Here is a 20,000-nt window from a genome sequence, read left to right as displayed (position 1 = left end):
GATCCAGAAGGAAAGCATCCAAAGCTAACTTTCACATTTTGGAGCTCATCATGAGTTGGGAGCTGATTATAAATCAGTAAACTGATACATTCGATCTTCCACCTCTATTTATCATGTCCGAGGGGTTTACTGGTGATTTGCTGGTGGATGTAACTGGAGAAATCACGCTGTAGTCATTTTGAGAAAATGCCGTCCATATTACGTGAGACAGCTGTCTCAATAATTTAAGTAGGAAAACGTGTTTGCTTGTATACTATAATCATATTTGCTCTTTCTCACATCTATGGTGACCTATAATGTGATGCAATTTTCTCAAACACATAAATTTTACAAAGGTGAGTGCTGCATCCCCTTTGACAAATGACAAGCATCCCTTTGAAATCATATCCAACCACACCCTTGCTGTGTGCAAATCTCACCACAATTTTCTGTGCTCTCATCGGATAGGTCAAAGCAGTGGGGGATGCCATCGCAGAGCTCCCCGTACTGCACACACTGACCTCCACGGAGACACGGCACCTGACCCAGAGGACAGGCAGTCCCACAGCCGACTTCGTCACTGCTGTCCCTGCAATCGCTCTCGCCATCACAGCGCCACGCCACTGGAGTACAGCCGCCAGAAGAGCAAGCAAATTCGTATGGGCTGCAAGGACCGCCTGCACAAAAATAAAGAGTTCATTAACACAATCCGTTCACCAATCATGTCTAAATGATTAGCAATTAACACACTGTTCGATAAAACATGACTGCGAATGCGATTCAAAACAAGAATATAACTTCCTCAAAAAGCTCAACTTTCAGTTTTGCTGGCATGTTTAGTGCTCCCATCTGAGCGAATGCCCCAGGTTCAAATGGCACACGCTGTGTTGATTTTCTCATTGTCGACTCATATTATACCAGCCTCGGTGGTGTAATGCTTAGGATGTCCGATCTGATTCGGGGAGGATGGCGGATCGAACCTCGGCTGAATCATACCAAAGACTTTAAAAGTGGCACATGCTGCTTCCTTGTGCTTGACGCTCAGCATTTAAAAGGATAAAGTTTGGACAAACATGAAACAATGCTGGAAGGCAATGGCAAACCACTGGTATTTAAAAAGGATAGAGTGAGATAAATAACCATAACTCGGTAATAATAGCCAAGCATTGATGTGCCGAATGGCCTCCTCCAGCGTTTTTAGATCCTTGGAAGAGAACTCATAATAAATATGTGACAGAAATGGCTGTCTGTTCGTCTGTTCGAGGTCACGGATTACCCTGGTTGGTTGTGTGAGGCTATGTGCAATGTGATTGGCTCCTGGCAAGACTGAATAATGTATCGTGTTGGCTTACTAAAAGCTGATATTAAAAATCTGATACCATATTTGACAATCGGAACTCGTGGCCTGAATAATTATGTCAACATCCAGTGAAATCGGAAAAATAAATAAAGAAAGATCGATTTTTTTTCAAACCCAATATAATTAAATAATAGGCTCTGCATGGCATGGTTTTGGCTCCAAAATTCATTTTTTTCACTCTTTCAAAGGTAATTATTGTACGTCTGATTTTATTTTATACCGACGAGGCACACCAGTCGTGATCTTTCTGGATTTGGATTCTACTTTTATTACATGTACATTTTTAATGTGTCCTTACAATATAATTCACGGACCAGTGCTTGTGTGTTTGTTTGTCGTGCTACTCCTTCTACAGTTCTGGGCTGCAGACGTATTATATGGGATCAGCATCACCTCAAATAATGTATAGGAGTGTTTTTATATTTCAGAGGTTGGGGTGATGCAAATTATCTATGTAAATGTGTATCGTGTAGCGCCGCCTCCAGGCGGGGGAGGGTATTACAAGTCTCAACCATTTACAGTACAGTGTTCCTGTCCCAACGTTTTCCAGTGCAGTGAGGTGTTTTGAATTATAAGCAGTAGGTATGTTTTTGCTTCATGCACATAACCCAGGTTTGTTTTTTTGGCCTCTACAGAGCAGTCAGTTGCCCATACAGCACCCAAATAAAGGTATGTATCAGAAGAACGTGTTGCATGCTTGGAACAAAATTGCCCGAAGGGCAGGTACTCTAGCAGTCCATGGAATATGGAATCGCAGTTTGTTTACTAACAGTGAATTAAGATACAACGTCGGCCAAAAGTATGACCTTGAGGTACCCACACTCACCTCCAAGTTGTCAAGCCTGGGTTTGAATCTCGGTCCAGCTATAAAATGTCATCCCATTGTGTCACAGACTGGGTGAATCATCAATATGTGTCGTTCCTCCGATGGACGTCAAACTGGGTGTCCTGTCGTCCGACATTCGTTGTTGGATGTTAAAAATCCAACAGCGTCCTTCACGAAGAGTGGGTGAGCTATTACCAGCATTGTGACCAACTTACACATTCCTGCACTAACTACTGCTCGGAAAGCAATGGCAACTGACCCAGTATATAACCTTGCTCAGAGAAACTGCTTTGGCGGCACAGACGCTCAGTAACAGATATGGTGCATCGGATTACAAATAATAGGAACAACTGAATAATGAAAGTGAAAAAAAAAAACTGTTAAGGAAATTAAAGCCGTTTAAAAACGATAGAGCATGGACATATAGAGGGAGTAGTGGGAGAGAGGGGGGAAAGGGGGGAGAGATAGAGATAGAGAGATAGAGAGATAGAGAGATAGAGAGATAGAGAGATAGAGAGATAGAGAGATAGAGAGATAGAGAGATAGAGAGATAGAGAGAGAGAGAGATAGAGAGATAGAGAGACAGAGTGATAGAGAGAGAGAGAGAGAGAGAGAGAGAGAGAGAGAGAGAGAGAGAGAGAGAGAGAGAGAGAGAGAGAGAGAGAGAGAGAGAGAGAGAGAGAGAGAGAGAGAGAGAGAGGAAGAGAAAGGGAGGAAGAGAAAGGGAGGATTGGGGTGGTGAGAGAAGTTTCCTTCTGTATCCTTCCTGTCCACCCAATTACACGTACCCTCCCTCTATCTTCTCCTTTTCTCCCTCTATTTTGTCCTTCAACGCCACTGTTGGTGTCCCCACACTATCAACTGTTCCTTTTGTCCTGATGTGTCATGATCTGTTTCGTGTTCGAGCCCTGCCAAGAGTCTCGACTCTGTATACAAAAATGCCGTAGGTTGACAACCACTGCACAGACTTGATGGGCCGAAAGGTCTCTTTCTGTGTTGAAGTTCATTGGAAGGGAAGTTGTCTATTATAGATTGTGAATCATGGTGTCTGTCCATGCGTTCGTCTGTCTCCCGTTTATGGCGGCCGCTTCCGGTGCTGCATTTGAAAAGCTCAACATTCATTTTTGAAATAATGGGAGAACAGGCATGAGTAATGTTGATGCCAAATTTTATCTCACAACCAGGATATTTTGCCCTCTTTTTGGACAAATCCAACCACCGCCACCCAATGTTTCACCACAATTTTGTGGTGGGTGGTATAAGTAGTTCAGAGCTTTGCTTCTGAGTGAAACCAAGAGTGCAACACAATTGACCTTTTTACAGTCCATGAAATATTATTTAAATTGAAAGATTAACTTCAACTTTTCCCGTCACTGGGGACGGATACTTTTGCCAGCTTTTCCTGTCACTTGGGATGGGTATTGTTCCGAGTTATATTAGAACATCTTTGTTATTCACATCAAAGTACAATGATGTCTCCTAATATCCTCAGCCAGCATGCAGTGTGTTAACAATCTCCTATATTACCCTTGGATCACTATTCAAAACACACCACACACACACACACACACACACACACACACACACACACACACACACACACACACACACACACACACACACACACACACACACACACACACACACACCAAAAGCCTGGGTTAATGGTTTCTGCCATCAAGGTTCTTTAGACACCGACTCATATTTGGCAAGCACAACCAGAAGGAAAGCTTTACATGAAACCACATGACTTCAGACACAAAATTCAACTGCCAGAAATGCACATTCAGTTCAAAAGTGAAGATAAAAAAAAAGTTTTGGCACGCTTGTGCAGACAAAGATGGAGAGGGATTTCTTTTGCTCCTCTTTCTTTTAGCTGACCACCACCTTGTCTGCATTCATCAATGTTAGGATAAATAACTTGGGTGCTCTCATCTCGTGTGCCCTTTGCATTTCAAACCTGTCATGAGGACTGAAAAAGAGATGGGCATTGGAGTCTCCACTGATAAACAAAAACGGATCATACATCTCGATTGTGAGAAACGTTCTCAAGGACCGCCTCAACGATAAGCTCAATACGCAAATTAACATTTGCTTAATGGAGAGATAAACTCACCCGTGGGTTTCTTTGTTCCATGAATTGGTGGCAAGCCTGGATGAGGAAGGGTGGGATGCCACTGCACAGGAACCACGGGTGTTGGATATGACACGCCCACACCATGGCAATTCCTATGGTCTTCATCTTCGCCAGTGGGACAATCTGCTGCACCATCACAGACTTTGCTCGAAGAGACGCATGACCCTTGGTCACATGCAAATTGTGCCGGTCCACATGTGACTGATCCGAAGAGAGGAAGCACAGGGCAGAGGAGTGAGCAGGTGAATAGGTTTTTAAGTGAAATGTATTTTCATTTTTTTTTTTCATGAAATCTTTTTTAATGAAATTCCTTTCAATATCAGGAGCAATTCCTTTTACAAGGGGCATTCAAATAGTTATATGAGCAAAGTACTCGCAATAGTCCAAGACATGTCGACATATTTCATTCCCCCCCCCCCCCCCCGATATTAGTATACAATTCAGAATACATATATATATATATATATATATATATATATATATATATATATATATATATATATACATATAATCCATAACCCTAAAACCATATAACCAGAACCCTAAACCCTAACCTTCTGTAACCCTAAAACCATAAAACTTGGGAGCCTGAAACTTTGCATGCATACTAAGAAAACTCCAAGGAAGTGCATGACTGAAAATTGAGCATTTGGGTTAATTAGAACACCCCTCTTGAAGATAATTAACGTCCTTATTGAATTATATCCTTTTCCAGACGCATCCTCGCTCACTGCTCTCTTTGGGGTCTGAAGGCGTATCCAGGTAACCTCGCTGAGACCTGAAGCTGCCATGTTTTTTGGCCTGCTGAACCATGCTTTGATTTGGAAAAGGCCAGAACAATTTCTTAAAGATAGTTATTATTTTTCACTTTCCTCACTCATATTATCGAATGGCTGGACGTCATAGCTACGAATCACTGGGGATGTTGCGGTGCTTATAAACGCCTGGAGACGACAGTGTCTGTGGCTTTATTTAATTTGTGAATATGAATAACCGAGAGAATGTCTTAAACTAAGCATTATTACAAAACGTAAGCTCTCGATTTAAAAATGCCAGCACTTCCAACTCCAAAAAAAAGTGTTAATTTCTCCAATTTGGACATTGCACAGGAGTTTCCGGGTGCATCGTTGTATCGATGACAATTGGTAATGGCTTGCCAAGCCAGGCATTCCGTTGGAGTGCTTGAGTGCTTCAGCCACTTATCGAGCTGTACAGTACAGTCCATGTCCTGATCGGGATGTGCAGTGGACAGTTACTACCAGGTAGAGGTAGGTATGCAGCACACACTGACGTGGTACATATGGGTAGATTTGGATTTGTACAGATTCTCCTTGGTTGTGTGGACATGCCATGAACTGTTGCAGGTGCTGTGGTGGCAAAGTTTCATCCCATATCTTATGGGGGTTCTATCAGGTTTTCCTTTGTCCTCACACCTGTTTCTAAAGCATTTGGTTATCGGATTTGCTTTTCAAAGGATATATGTTTCTCTTTGTGAGTTTCAAAGCAAAATATATTTGATAACGCCTAATTTCTGAGCCGTTTGCTGTATTCACGTGTTTTCTGAATTACCGAGCCAATTTTTTTTCCACCCATCACACGCAGCTGTTTATAAATAATAATGTTTGTGAAGATCTCTCTGAAACATACATATATATATATATATATATATATATATATATATATATATATATATATATATATGTATGTGTATACGTGTATACGTGTATACGTGTATACGTGTATACGTGTATACGTGTATACGTATATACGTATATACGTATGTATGTGTATGTGTATGTGTATGTGTATGTGTATGTGTATGTGTATGTGTATGTGTATGTGTATGTGTATGTGTATGTGTATGTGTATGTGTATGTGTATGTGTATGTGTATGTGTATGTGTATGTGTATGTGTATATATATATACGTATATATATATATATATATATATATATATATATATATATATATATATATATATATACATATATATATATATATATATATACATATATATATATATATACATATATATATACATATATATATACATATATATATACATATATATATATATAAAACATTGTTTTTCGGTGAAAGCTACTCAAGGTTTCTGGGTTGTATGCAGTACGTACTGCAGCCAGTAACCACTGACTCCAACCTGCCCATTCCCGAAAAATTGTTGGTGTGTGTGTGTGTGTGTGTGTGTGTGTGTGTGTGTGTGTGTGTGTGTGTGTGTGTGTGTGTCTCTCGTTGATTGGTATCTACAAATGTGGGTTCCAGAATGTGGAATGGAGTCCTCCCAGGGTGGGCTCAAAGTTTTCACCTTCATTTCAGTAAGGGGTCACGATTCATGGACCAAGCTGTGAAGTTTTCTGTTGTCAAAGTTTTGTGCTGAGGGCTCTGTTCACGATCGTTACTGTGCCCAGGACAGCTTCCAACTGGAGTTCGTTCATCGTAATATTCCCAGGGATAGTTTTTAATATCTCTGTGAGGTTCTTTGTCATCATTCCTGTCACTCCAACTATCACTGGTACAACTTTGGCATTCTTCAGCTTCCAGGATCTTTTCACTTCATTCTTGAGGTCTTGGTGTTTGATCATTTTCTTGATTTCTGCATCGTTTGGTCCAAAATCGCTGGTATCAACACCTCACTTAGCAATGCCTTCTTCTCTTTTTTGTATCTCAGTATGATATCTGGTTGCAATTTTTGTTTTCGATGTTCACACTCGATGGGATCATTAGGTCGTACATGAGCGGCAGGTACTTCAATATTTTCAGTGATTACTTTTGGTTCATGTTCCCACAAATATTATGGAACTGGGACATCAAAGATTTTGCCGATGTGCCAGCGGATTACATTATAAACTCTGTTGTGTCATTGTGTGTACAGCTGTTCTGACATGAGTTTATTTTTGTGTGTGGTCGGTCATTAAGCAAAACATATCATTCTCTTTACGAACCCCACCTCCACCCCTCACCTTTCTCTCCTTTTTTTTCAAACTCCTCTTTCTCTCTCTCTCACCCCCTCCTCACATCCTTTCCTCCCACGGTATAGCAATGTTTGGTGAGGCATAGCTCTCCCCACCCCACCCATACTTCCAAGCTTCCCCTCCCTCCTTCCTCCTCTCTCAACCCCCTCCTTAATATTCCCCCCCCCCCCCATCAGCGAAGCGACGGGTTGTATTTGATAGTATAAAATAAAAATAAAAATGCTGTTGTGTTGGACGATTGTGAGAATGCATCTCGTTGGTATAACTTTTCCAATGCCCCTCATTTTATCCGACATGGTATATTCAGATGATTCGGTGGCATAATACTTCAAAGTTTGGGAGGTCGGTGGTTCAATACTGAGTGTGACTATGTCATACAAAAGCCATTAAAAATGATACATGCTGCTTCATTGTTTGACACTCAGCATTTAAAAGATAAAATATGGGGGTTGTACCCCATTGGTTGGCATCGATGTGGGAAAGAGGAAATTTCTTCTTAATTGCCCTGCTGAGCACAGAGAGAAAAGTGACGTCACAAAGATCGTGTTGCTGGTACACTGAGTGATTTCGGAATTAACACCACTTCCCCCAAGCTCAGTGGTGCTGTATTTGTCTGAAGTCAAGTCTGGTGTGGTCTCAAGTATTTGTCTCCATGTGTGTGAGTGACTTGTGTTTACAGCTTCTCTATGAGCCTTGGACAAAGATTTTATTTTTTCAACAACATCAAAGCCCACCCTGTAAGGTTGGCAGTAAGGCTCTGGAGGCATGATGTCATCTTATGGGCTGGATCACACAGCATATGAAATTTACAGGCAGTAGATATCATGCAGGAGAAGTCTTGGGGCAATTGGAACTGTGGCTGAATCAAATAGGACAATAGCTGCCGAATCACTCAGGCTTTCTCAGTTGTATTTTCTCGAACTGTACCTGACAGTTTCTCTCCAGAGTTTATATTTCATAAAACCAGCTTCCAGAAAGATAGACATTTTTGCCATGAGGATTTGTGAAAAAGCTGGAAAACTACTCTAAAAAAATCTTGAGATAGAGTCCAATGATGTAAATTGTTCTGTGAGCCAAATCGAACTAATTACAGGCAAATTATGAAGGAGTTCAAACTACAACCAAACTCCAGGTTTCTCATCAAGAGCATCTCAAATCAGAAGGATCAGACGGGTTTGATGGATTTTAAATGGATTTGATTCAGCCAGTGGACGATGCTCGTGAGTCGAGTTACTGCAAATGTAGCCTTCACTATTTCAGACCTCGCTGGAAAAGAGAGAGAGAGAGAGAGAGAGCACATAGATTTGCGACAGAGCCCAAGATCAAAATTGTGATTGCCAATCTACACAAATCACTCACCAGGTAGTTGCTTGCAAATCATCTCATCCACACCATCCTGACAGTCATCTCGGCCATCGCATATCCTGTCCGGCATGATGCAAGAGCCCTCTGGACACTGGAGCCAGCCTGAACGACAGACGCAGTCTGTCTCATCGCTGCCATCCCGGCAGTCTGTGTTTCCATCACAGCGCCGGACATATAACACACAAGGGCCATCCCTACAGCCAAATTCACTGCGGTTGCAGGGTGAGCCACAATCTGGAAAGTGACACGAGTCATCAAAGTCATGTGAGTATCCATTCTGCACAAAGGCAAAAAAAAAAACCCATTAAATTTCAGAATAATTTGTTGAAAATGCTCATGCTCGAGTTATTTTGTATGATGAATAAATCATTGGCAGTTCAACATGGAAAATCTGAATGTCAAGTATTGTCAGACGATTAATAAATTTGGTGTTGATTTTTGTTTATTTAAATCCTCAGCAGTTTGTCAAAGGTGAGATAGAACTAAGAAAAGAAAAAAGTTAGGTAAAACATGGAGGGAAACAAAATTAAAAATCATACCAGCTTCATCAGAAAGATCATCAAAGCCACAATCATTCTTCCCATCACAGACAAGACTGTTTGGTATGCAATGGCCGGTGGTACAGGAGAACTGTCCAGGAGCACACGGCGGTCTATGTCCACGGGTTGGGTACACGCAATCTTGCTCATCAGACCCATCCTTGCAGTCGGCCGTGCCATCGCATAAGAGTGCTGGGGGAAGACAGCGGCCTTCGTGGCAGAATAAAAGTCCAGGGCCACACAACGGTTTCATCGTCGGCAGTGGGCAGTACTGTTCATCAGAACCATCACCACAATCATCCTGGTTATCACAGGTCCAAGCTGCAGGGATACAGCGACCTGAGGACTTGCAGCGGAATTCGTTTGGAGAGCACGTTGCAGCATAACCTCCACAAGGGACACCATCACAGGCCCATAAGGCTCTTTCACATGTGCTTAGGGAAGCGGGAAGAGAAGGATTATTATAATGTAGTGGCAGCAATAACAAGGGTCACATGTTAGCAAAGGCTAAAATCAACAATAAGTCTGACTTCAAAAACTGGTGAAACGAAGTGCCCTGATGTTTATCACGATATTCATGACACAACCTTGGTCAGAATATGGATATATTTGGTTTAAGTCAACATGATGCATCGAAAAGGTGAGACCGCTTTCAAAAACGTCCTCACTGGAATGCAATTACCACGTAAGCATTGTTAAAATGGTGGGTTCATCGAGCCTCAGCTGTGAATTTTTCACATCATACGCAACTGGTGAAAAACTACCAGGGTATGTGGAAGTGTAGCACCCATGCAGACCCACCAGTTCCTACAATCCTCAATAATCTGCGTCCCTGCTGGATACTCAACACCATTGTGGGCACACGTGCAGTCATCTGGGCTGATGCAGCTATCGTCTGCCAAGGGATAAAGAATACCATTGTATCTCACTTCATTCATATTATACAGGTAAGAACATGATTAAATATACAGTATATATATACATATATATATATATATATATATATATATATATATATATATATATTTAATATTTATGCATCAAAGGTGACATTTCACAACACTTACCTTTTGCATATGCACTTATGATTTTCAATATAAAAGGTGCATAAAATATACTTTAGAAGTTCATTGTCGTTTTTTTGTTTTTTTGCTTATTCGAGCTAGTGATGTGTTAGTGCTGAGAGGGATCGTACCATGCAGGAAGGTGTTCTCAGGACAGAAGCAGCCTTCAGTGCAGGGCAGGTCCTCGCACTGGGAAGACGAGTCATCACCGATTGTGCGGCAGGTCGGCTGGCATGGAGGTCCACAGGACTTGTATACCAGGCCTTTGTCACACTGCATGGCTGTTAAAGCCACAGGATTAGATTACTCGGACGTTTTGCCATTTAAGATACATTTATACCATTCTACTACATCGTGACAGTAATGTCACCCCAAGTTAAACCGCCTTTGGTTTGTATCACTTTTGATTATCCCAAAGTCTTTAGATTATTCCAAACTGTTATTGCATGAATTGCAACAACAGTATAAGTATTATAATATTGATTCTTCAAGAAACCTTTAGTTCTGAGAAGTGTAGGATAATGTACTTGAACAACGCCGTGGTGCTAGAATATTTATATAAAACAGATTTGACATCCTGTTGGAGGTTTGGTACATGAAGTCTCCTAAAGTCACGAGACTCGGGTGCATAATGGTGAGAGCATCTGCCCTGATTCAGGGAGGTCAGCGGTTAGAACCCGAGCCAAGTCACTCCAAAGACCTTAAAAATGGTTATGTGCTGCTTCCTTGCTTGATGTCGAGGCCAGAGAATTTCAATAATCCCATGTACTATCGGACCACGACATTCACAGGGGAAATGTTCCTGGAAAATGCTGCGAATGCTGGGGCAGCGTTTTATTATTATTATTATTTATTTATTTATTTTTACATGGTATACGCTGGTTGCAGAGTGATGATACCGAACAAATCAGGACACAACATAACAAAGCGAACAACAGGGCAGAGGGAGAAAGCAGTCTGAGATGGAAAAAACAAGGGATGCAGATAATGATGAGGGGTGAAGGAAAACACAAAGAGTGGACAATATGGATACATAAGCAAAATCGTGTTTGACGAGTTTGTGATTTTTGTCAAGGTCTGATGAGAGGGAAGAGGCTGCTGCCTGTCTGTCAGAAGGATGAGAGATGTCATGGCAGAGAGTTGAGTCATCAGCAAAGAGATAAATAGGATTTTCTGAAGTCAGTGAGATCATTGATGAAGATCAGGAATAGGACTGGGCCCAGAACACTGCCTTGGGGTACTCCAACCTTGACAGGGAGAAGAGATGAAAGGGTTCCACTGAGAGTGACACATTGGCTATGAGAGTGGAAGAAGTTAGAAAACCAAGAGTGGAGTTGGCAATCCGACAGTTAAAGTCAAGAAGAATATGAGTTGGCAATCCGACAGTTAAAGTTAAGAAGAATACGAGTTGGCAATCCGACAGATAAAGTTAAGAAGAATACGAGTTGGGAATCGGACAGTTAAAGTTAAGAAGAATACTCGTTGTCAATCCGACAGTTAAAGTAAAGAAGAATACGAGTTGGCAATCTGATAGTCAAAGTTTAGAAGAATTCGAGTTGGCAATCCGACAGTTAAAGTTAAGAAGAATACGAGTTGGCAATCCGACAGATAAAGTTAAGAAGAATACGAGTTGGGAATCGGACAGTTAAAGTTAAGAAGAATACGAGTTGGCAATCTGACAGTTAAAGTTAAGAAGAATACGAGTTGGCAATCCGACAGTTAAAGTTAAGAAGAATACGAGTTGGCAATCCAACAGTTAAAGTTTAGAAGAATACTCGTTGTCAATCCGACAGCTAAAGTTAAGAAGAATACGAGTTGGCAATCCGACAATTAAAGTTAAGAAGAATACAAGTTGGGAATCGGACAGTTAAAGTTAAGAAGAATATGAGTTAGCTTTCCGACAGTAAAAGTTCGGAAGAATACGAGTTGGCAATCCGACAGTTAAAGTTAAGAAGAATACGAGTTGGCAATCCGACAGTTAAAGTTAAGAAGAATACGAGTTGGCAATCCGACAGTTAAAGTTAAGAAGAATACGAGTTGGCAATCCGACAGTTAAAGTTTAGAAGAATCGTTGTCAATCCGACAGCTAAAGTTAAGAAGAATACGAGTTGGCAATCAGTCAGCTAAAGTTAAGAAGAATACGAGTTGGCAATCCGACAGTTAAAGTTAAGAAGAATACGAGTTGGCATTCCGACAGTTAAAGTTAAGAAGAATATGAGTTGGCATTCCGACAGTTAAAGTTAAGAAGAATATGAGTTGGCAATCCGACAGTTAAAGTTAAGAAGAATACGAGTTGGCAATCCGACAGTTAAAGTTAAGAAGAATACGAGTTAGCTTTCCGACAGTTAAAGTTAAGAAGAATACGAGTTGGCAATCCGACAGTTAAAGTTAAGAAGAATACGAGTTGGCAATCCGACAGTTAAAGTTAAGAAGAATACGAGTTGGCAATCTGACATTTAAAGGTAAGAAGAATACGAGTTGGCAATCCGACAGCTAAAGTTAAGAAGATGTTGCTGTTTGGCACGTTTTATCACCCTTCCCTTTCCCTTCCACCCTCCCCCCCCCCAATGTTGCCTTCCCTTCCCCACTCCTCACGCCACCTTCCCTTCCCAATTCCCCGAGCGCTGCCTTCCCTTCCCCTCCCCTCATGCTGCCTTCCTCCATTCTTGCACTGTCTTCCCTTCCCTCCACTCACATCCCCTTCCCTTCCCTCCCCTCACACTGCATTCTCTTCTCAATTCCCCTCACACTGCCTTCCCTTCCCATCACGCTGCCTTCCCTTCCCCTCACGCTGCCTTCCCTTCCTCTCCACTCACACCACCTTCCCTTCCCCTCATACTGCCTTTCTTTCAGCTCCCTCATGCTGCCTTCCCTTCCCCTCATGCTGCCTTCCCTTCCCATCCCCTAACACCACATTATCTTCCCAATTCCCCTAGTGCTGCCTTCCTTTCCCCTCCCCTCATGATGACCTCCTCACAAACCCCCTACCCTCCCATGGACATCTCTCGGTGGTTTCCGCATGCTGTATTAACATGCTGTTTTAATATACCCCATTTTGTTCAATCATGCACTACCCCCCACTCCCACATCGCCACAAGTCCCACCACCAAACGCCAGTTGAGAACGACACCCCTCATGCCTACCTCCTCCCAACCCTCATCCGACTCCCCACCCCCCCCTCCTCATTGTATAACGATGTTCGGTGGGGCCTTAATATTCCTGTCAGTGAAGCGATATATTAACTAACATTTAACCCCCTACCTCCCCCCTAATATTCCCATCAGCAAAGCGACGGGTTGTATTTGCTCGTGAATAAATGAACTGAGTGCACAAGTAAAATAATTTGGCACAGTGAGGAAAATTTGAATAAACTCGTAAAAGACCAGAGAATTGGCTTCATGTCCCTAACACCATGACATGATGGATATTTAATTGAATGTACAAAGTCCTCATTTTGAAAATTGAAAACAACAACAGTGCCTTCTAAAATCCTTGCACTATCTCTAGTATCAGTCAAAATACTCCACAGCCTTATTCATTAGAGAACGAAAGCAGTTCATTGTCATCCTAATTTGCTACAACACACACACAGATGAACTTTCGGTAAACAACTGCAGATGGCACAACTGTAGGTGTTGACATACGGCACAATCCCTGTGATCTCCAGCGGATATAAACACCATGCCGGTTGCATTCCTCCGTATAGGTGGCGATGGCGGTACAGAGACATTCACAATCACCTCCTGTATTGCACCTGGAAAATAAATGCATCCAGTACATCCATTATGTGCTATCCGTTGGGGAAGGCACAACCTATAGACAACATGCAGTGACTTGTTGCTCACCCGCATGCGTCGTGCACACACCAGCTGTAGTACCGGCGTACGGGTACGGCCTCGTGACATGGTGTGAAGAGTGCCTGAGAGAGTACGCTGCAGCGCTTGCGTGCCCAAGTGACTCGATGGGGGTTTGCCTGAAGAACATGGGAACAATTCATCAGATTAAAAATGTTTGGAAAAGCTTCTGATAGCTTGGAGAACAAAGTGCTTTCGTATTATAATTGAGGAATGTGAAAAAAAGTCCATCAAATTATTTGCGCAGAATCATTGGTGTCTCAATTCCATCTTTTGTAGAAAGCACTTCATCCGTGTGATGCCAAACTTTGTCAAAGGGAGATTCCACTCACAGTGCAGGGGTCGACAATTTTAAGGCCACTGGCTTCAGGACAGGCTGGACTGAGCCTCCACGAGTCAGCAAAGGGCTCTGCGGATGCCTCAAGAGCCCCCTGGCGACTCATGAAGTCATTAGCTGCATTGTTGTCAAAGTTTCCACACAGGCCTCCAACTTGGCCTTGGTGTTCAGGTGCCAGTTTGATGTAAACCCGCGTGCCTGGTAGGGGAGCAGGGATAGGTCACACAAATCAAATGAATGAACTGGTTTGTTTAATAAGATGAGCCTTGTGCTGCCAATCCCGCCATTGTGAGAATGTGTGTATGGTACGACTCATCAAAGTTTCCTGAATGTTTGGTTATTTGGCAAAACGAGATGATAACAATAACAAAAATATCCACATCATACGCTTGGGAGTCTGTCTGTCAGATATTGCGAGATTCGGTCATCCACATAATACGCGAGAGCAATCTTCAAGTCTCACCATAAATGTTCAATTGGGTTCAAGTGAGGACTTTCACTGGGCCACTCAATAACATTTATTTTCTTCTTATCCAGCCACTCCAGTGAGTCTTTAGCTTTGTTCTTCGGATCATAGTCCTGCTGAAATGTGAATCTCCAACCCAGTTTCAGATTCATGGCTGACTCAATAAGGTTTTCATCAATCATTCTCCTGGATTCGCAATGCACATTCTCCCTTCTATCCTGATAAAGTTGCTTGCCAGTCGAGATGGTGTTGGACTGGGTGATGTGCAGTGTTCGGCCTGCACCTAACATTTTAGGCTTGCAGTCTCAACAATTTAGACCAAAAAGTTCAATTTTTGTCTCGTCTGACGACAAAACGTTTCTCCTCATGCCGGCGGTATCATTAAGATGCTTTTTCGCAAACTCCATATGAGCTTTTAGATGTGTCTTTCTCAGTTATAGCTTCTTTCTTGTCATCTGTCCATGGAGGCCAGCTTTGTGAAGGGAACAGGATATTGTTGATTGATGATTTGCAGTGACATCCCGAACCAGTTTCCTGCTTGCCCGGTTGCTGAGTTTGGAAGGATGACCTGATCTGGGTAGTATGATACATCTTCCACTTCTTAATGATGGATTTCATCGTATTCAACGGGATAATGAGAGACTTGGAAATCTTCTTGGAACCCTCTCCTGAACGGTCCTTCTCCACCACTTCATGTCTGACTTCTTTGGAAAGCTCCTTGGTCTTCATGTTTGCCTTGTTCGTTGACCAAATGAGTTGCACCTCAAAACAAGTTAGATCGTGCGGAAGGTTAATTTTTAATTTAATCCACCGATTACATACAGGTGAAACATATTACACATATTTTATAACCTTTCAAACAAATAATTCGCTCCTGAAGTGATTTACGGTTAATTAAGCAAACGGTTTGAATACTTATGCAACTGAGAATCATCTGATTATCTCTGTTAATCGAACTTATTCACATTTCATTTTCGTTTCTTCAGCTTTATAACTTTGGAGCAGTTTGTGAAGATTCCATATATTAAGTTTGATATGAATCATGGAATAAACTCAGGTGGCATTAAAATATGTAAACTTTGGAGGGGGGGGGGTGAATACTTTTTCAGGCCACTTTTATCACGAAGAAGATAATTAATTTAAGATCATATATTAACAGTCTGGCATCCTGTCTTGCTCTCTAAACTCTCTGCCGATGGCATCCAAATTCAACTCCACACATGGATTACTGACTTCCTCTACTCTCATTGCCAACATGTGGCACACAATGGAATCCTTTCATCTCCTCTCCCTGTCAAGGCTGGAGTGCCCAATGCAGCGTTCTGGGCCCTGTTCTTTTTCTGGTTTTCATCAATGATCTCTCTGACTCCCTGGAAAATCCTACTTATCCATTTGCTGATGACTCCACCTTCTGCCATGATATCTCTCATCCTTCAGACAGGTCGACTCTGCAGCCTCTTCCGTCTTTTCAGACCTTGACAAAATCGTAAGCTCGTCAAGCACTTGGAATGTCTTTCAACCCTGACAAATCTCACTCTCTCACTATCTCTCTCTCTCTCCAAAAGGACAGTCTTGCAACCCCTCCCAAAGTCTACTTTCTTAATAATCCTCTTCTTGTTTTTTTGGTATGCAGAGTCGAGGCTCCTTGAAGAGCTCGTACAGTGAACGGATCAGGATGTAACAGACAAAAACAGGACACAAAACATGCATGCGTGTGGTGGACAACTTGAACACAGAGGACACATTAGATTTGGGTGGGGTTAACAAGGTAATGAGGGTAGAAAAGATCATGATTCGGATGGGGGATGATCTGAGATGGTGGTGAACAGCTTTGTTGAAGACCTGGAGGGAAGAATGAGATTGAAGAAGATGTGGAACTAAATCCCACCTGGGAAAAAAAGAAGAACAAATGAGTGGAGGTGTGCAGTGATCCTAGATTTCGGAAGTTTCACCAGAAGGGGGTTGATGGCGTACCATGTGAGTCCTGCCGAAACCTTGGGGGGAAGGGGAAAGTTGGTGGTGACAAAAAAGGGAAAGAACAGAGGGTGAAAGAGAAGAAAGGAGGTGGTAGAAGACAGAGAGACCACCAACCTGTCTGCAATGGTGAAGTGATAAGCCCATAGACTCGCCTTCATCATGGGAGATTGCAATAAACGTGAAGTCCTTTGTTTCCATGACTCGAGCTGAGCAAGATGTGAGGCATGGGAGTTAGCCCAGCAGGGAGAGCAGTACTCCATCAAGCTGCGAAGTTCAGTACAAGCTGAGAACAGTATTATGCCGTGTAACATTGGGTCGAAACTTGTGAAGATTAAGTTTTGTGTTCATCATTGCAGTGGATGTTCCCTTTTGGATTGAGCAACATCGCCTGCTTCGTTGTAAATCTGAGTTTGGTGCTGAAACATGAGCATTATGACGTTATGGCATTTACTCGGCACCAAAAATACCATATTCACCTCCGTCCCATAGGAGAGTTAATCCAACTCGTGAGGTGAATATCACGAACAGACCAGCCTTTCTTAGGCTAAGGCCAATCCCGGCGTAGCTCTTTGGTGGTCGAATCGGAGCTCCGTTCACCGTCAGCTCTCGTCCTGAGCACGCCACGATCAGAGTGGTTGGGAATAGAAGAGGAGATTAACCAAAATGGAAAAACAAACTATAACATTATATGCATGTATGGCCACATATATTATACAGTAATATTAAAACCACACTATATTCAGTTTTTTGTTTATTGTGCGGCTTCGTCAAAAGTTTCAAATTCTCATGTAATTCCTCAATCTATTTTGATGTCACTCTTTTGGGTAGTGATCCACATAAGAATTGTGCTTCGCAATCCTCAGGTCTTCACAATCCTCAGGTCATTCCTTACTTCAATTTATCTCCGTAATGTCAATCCGCACATCATTCTTTAATTGATTCTCATCTCCACAACTCGCAATCCTCAAGCCATTTGTTTAATTCATTCTCATTCCCAGCTCGCTCTCATGTCCAGGTCAACCAGACCTGCCAATGTGACTTGAAGACTAAAGTGGAATATAATTACCTCCGCAATCGAAGGTGAAGGAGGTTATGTTTTCATCCCTTTGTGCCTGTTTGTCTGTTTGTCTGTGTGCAGGAAGGACATCTCAAAAAAGTTGTGGATGGATCTGGATAAAATTTTGTGAACAGGTTGGGCGTGTGACAAGGAAGAACTGATTAGATTTTGAAGATCCGGATCCGGATCCGCCAACTATAATTTTTAAAGTGATTCTTCACCATTGAGAGATCGGGCGAAACTGATATATTGCACGATATCTCAAAATGTTGTCGATGGATTTGGATGAAACTTGATGGACACGTTGGGTGTGTGACAAGGAAGAACCGATTCGATTGTGGCGAAGATCTGAATCCGGATCTGGATGCGAGAGTTATTTAATTTTCAAAGCGATTCTTCACCGTTGAGAGATTGGGCCAAAAATGATACATAGCATGATATTTCAAAAATGTATTAATTGGGCCCGATATGTTCTCGTGGATCAGGTATTACGGGGTGGAGGTATGCGCTCCACCGAGTGCCCTTCTAGTTTGATAAAGCAATGGTTTAAATGAATGAGTAAATGAATCGATAAGTAAATGTCTTTTGTTAAATCACCCATTGACTTGAAATGAAACTCAGTCACCACCATTGGAGCATGATCAGGAAGTGAACAAAATGTTTTTTTATTCATTTATAAAATTGTGACATATTTTTAAGCAAAAAACGTGTAAGTCTGCCAATTGGTGAATGTCTAGTATATCTGAATCACTCCTCACTCCTTCTCCTTGTCAATTTCTCACAATGCCCTGGTCGTTCCTCACTCTGTTTTCATGTCCATCTCTTTCAATGTACAGTCCAACATATTTTCATTTATGTCATGAATGAAGGTTTGCACGATTGTCTCACCACGTAACAATTGCACAGTGCTTCCCCCAATGGCCACTGTTACCGCCTTCGTGCATGCCATTCCACCCGTGCCACATGGTACGCTCTCGGCTGCCACAGTGAAGTGACCAGCAGCATGACGAGCCAACACATAGCTGCATCCCCCGGACAGTGTGAAGGCATGCCCGTCGAAGGTCACCAAATGACCCTCACCCGTCGCTGAGCAAGTCCCAGCACAACGACGGCGTGAGCACTTCCAGCGCCGCTCAGTGCAGGTGCTGCAGGTATTTATAATCGGTCAATCACCTTGTTCATGAGGATAATTTCCCAAACTCTCTACTGATCCACTCACTTTGGTTGATCTTCATAACTATATGGTATATTTTGAGATGCGTCTGAGTGCACTATAATGCTTGGTAGAGAGTATAGTAAATCTTTTCAATTCTGACATCAAGCAGTTCTATAATATGTCTTGACATCTGGAAAAAGTAACATTCATCTGTGAGCGTAGAGTTTACTAATCACACTAGTACTGCAACATTCGTGTACGCAAATCAAGTACATGTCTCAAGTCTCATCCACTACATACAAGCTTGACCAAACAATAAAACAGTAATAATTCATTAATTAATCTCTACAAACATTGCTGCAGATCCTCACCAAGTATTGCAGTCTTTTTGGATGGTGGAATTGCAAGGATATTCTCGGCCATTGTGCTGGCATGGACACTCAGAAGGTGGCACACAACTGTCGTCCTGTAAGAAACAAAGCAAACCTTTTTTGTCTACGACAACTACCCCAACTACACATATATCCGAATAATTGCTTCCAACAACCTACCAAAAGCACAGTGCCATTGGGACAAACGCAGCCTTGGTAGCGACCTTCAGAGCAGATTAAGGGTCTGTCGAGTGAGTCGCAGGTCACTAAGCATCCCCTCATCTGCCACTGCAAGTTGTTTGGGCAGTGTGTAACGTCAGGGCAAAGCTGGTCGGTGCATACCCATGCTGCGGCTTTGCAAGTACTGTCATGAAGAAGAAGACAGTATGAGGAAGAGGAAGATGAAAAAGCAGAAAAGACAACAGGTCCAAACAGAAGGTTACTACGGTTTAGGTTAAAATAACTGGTAACAATACATCCACCCGGATTGCTTGACCATCTTCCCCAACAAGAATGGGA

General features: G+C 42.3%; 1 protein-coding gene across 4 annotated transcripts in view; it reads right to left on the bottom strand.

Moving 5' to 3' along the window:
• Positions 1-20,000, bottom strand: part of LOC147028318 (SCO-spondin-like) — a 431,359-nt gene that overhangs the window by 302,183 nt on the left and 109,176 nt on the right. For all 4 annotated transcript variants that reach the window (XR_015057517.1, XM_085878618.1, XM_085878617.1 and 1 more), the window contains exons 20-32: positions 19,662-19,845; positions 19,482-19,576; positions 18,843-19,099; positions 17,374-17,508; positions 14,450-14,652; positions 14,109-14,236; positions 13,908-14,017; positions 10,395-10,544; positions 10,001-10,094; positions 9,200-9,633; positions 8,655-8,894; positions 4,282-4,503; positions 420-656 (exon numbers count right to left, since the gene is read on the bottom strand). Coding sequence is in view for 3 of the 4 variants with exons in the window: in XM_085878618.1 (XP_085734744.1) it covers positions 420-656; positions 4,282-4,503; positions 8,655-8,894; positions 9,200-9,633; positions 10,001-10,094; positions 10,395-10,544; positions 13,908-14,017; positions 14,109-14,236; positions 14,450-14,652; positions 17,374-17,508; positions 18,843-19,099; positions 19,482-19,576; positions 19,662-19,845 (2,489 nt within the window). In the remaining variant the exon portion in view is untranslated. The remainder of the gene's footprint in view (positions 1-419; positions 657-4,281; positions 4,504-8,654; positions 8,895-9,199; positions 9,634-10,000; positions 10,095-10,394; positions 10,545-13,907; positions 14,018-14,108; positions 14,237-14,449; positions 14,653-17,373; positions 17,509-18,842; positions 19,100-19,481; positions 19,577-19,661; positions 19,846-20,000) is intronic.

This window comes from Eptatretus burgeri, chromosome 4 (genome assembly GCF_056783735.1).
Source record: "Eptatretus burgeri isolate ZD-2024b chromosome 4, Ebu_testis_v1, whole genome shotgun sequence".
Lineage (NCBI taxonomy): Eukaryota > Metazoa > Chordata > Myxini > Myxiniformes > Myxinidae > Eptatretus > Eptatretus burgeri.
This window is presented reverse-complemented; position numbering and strand designations above follow the sequence as displayed.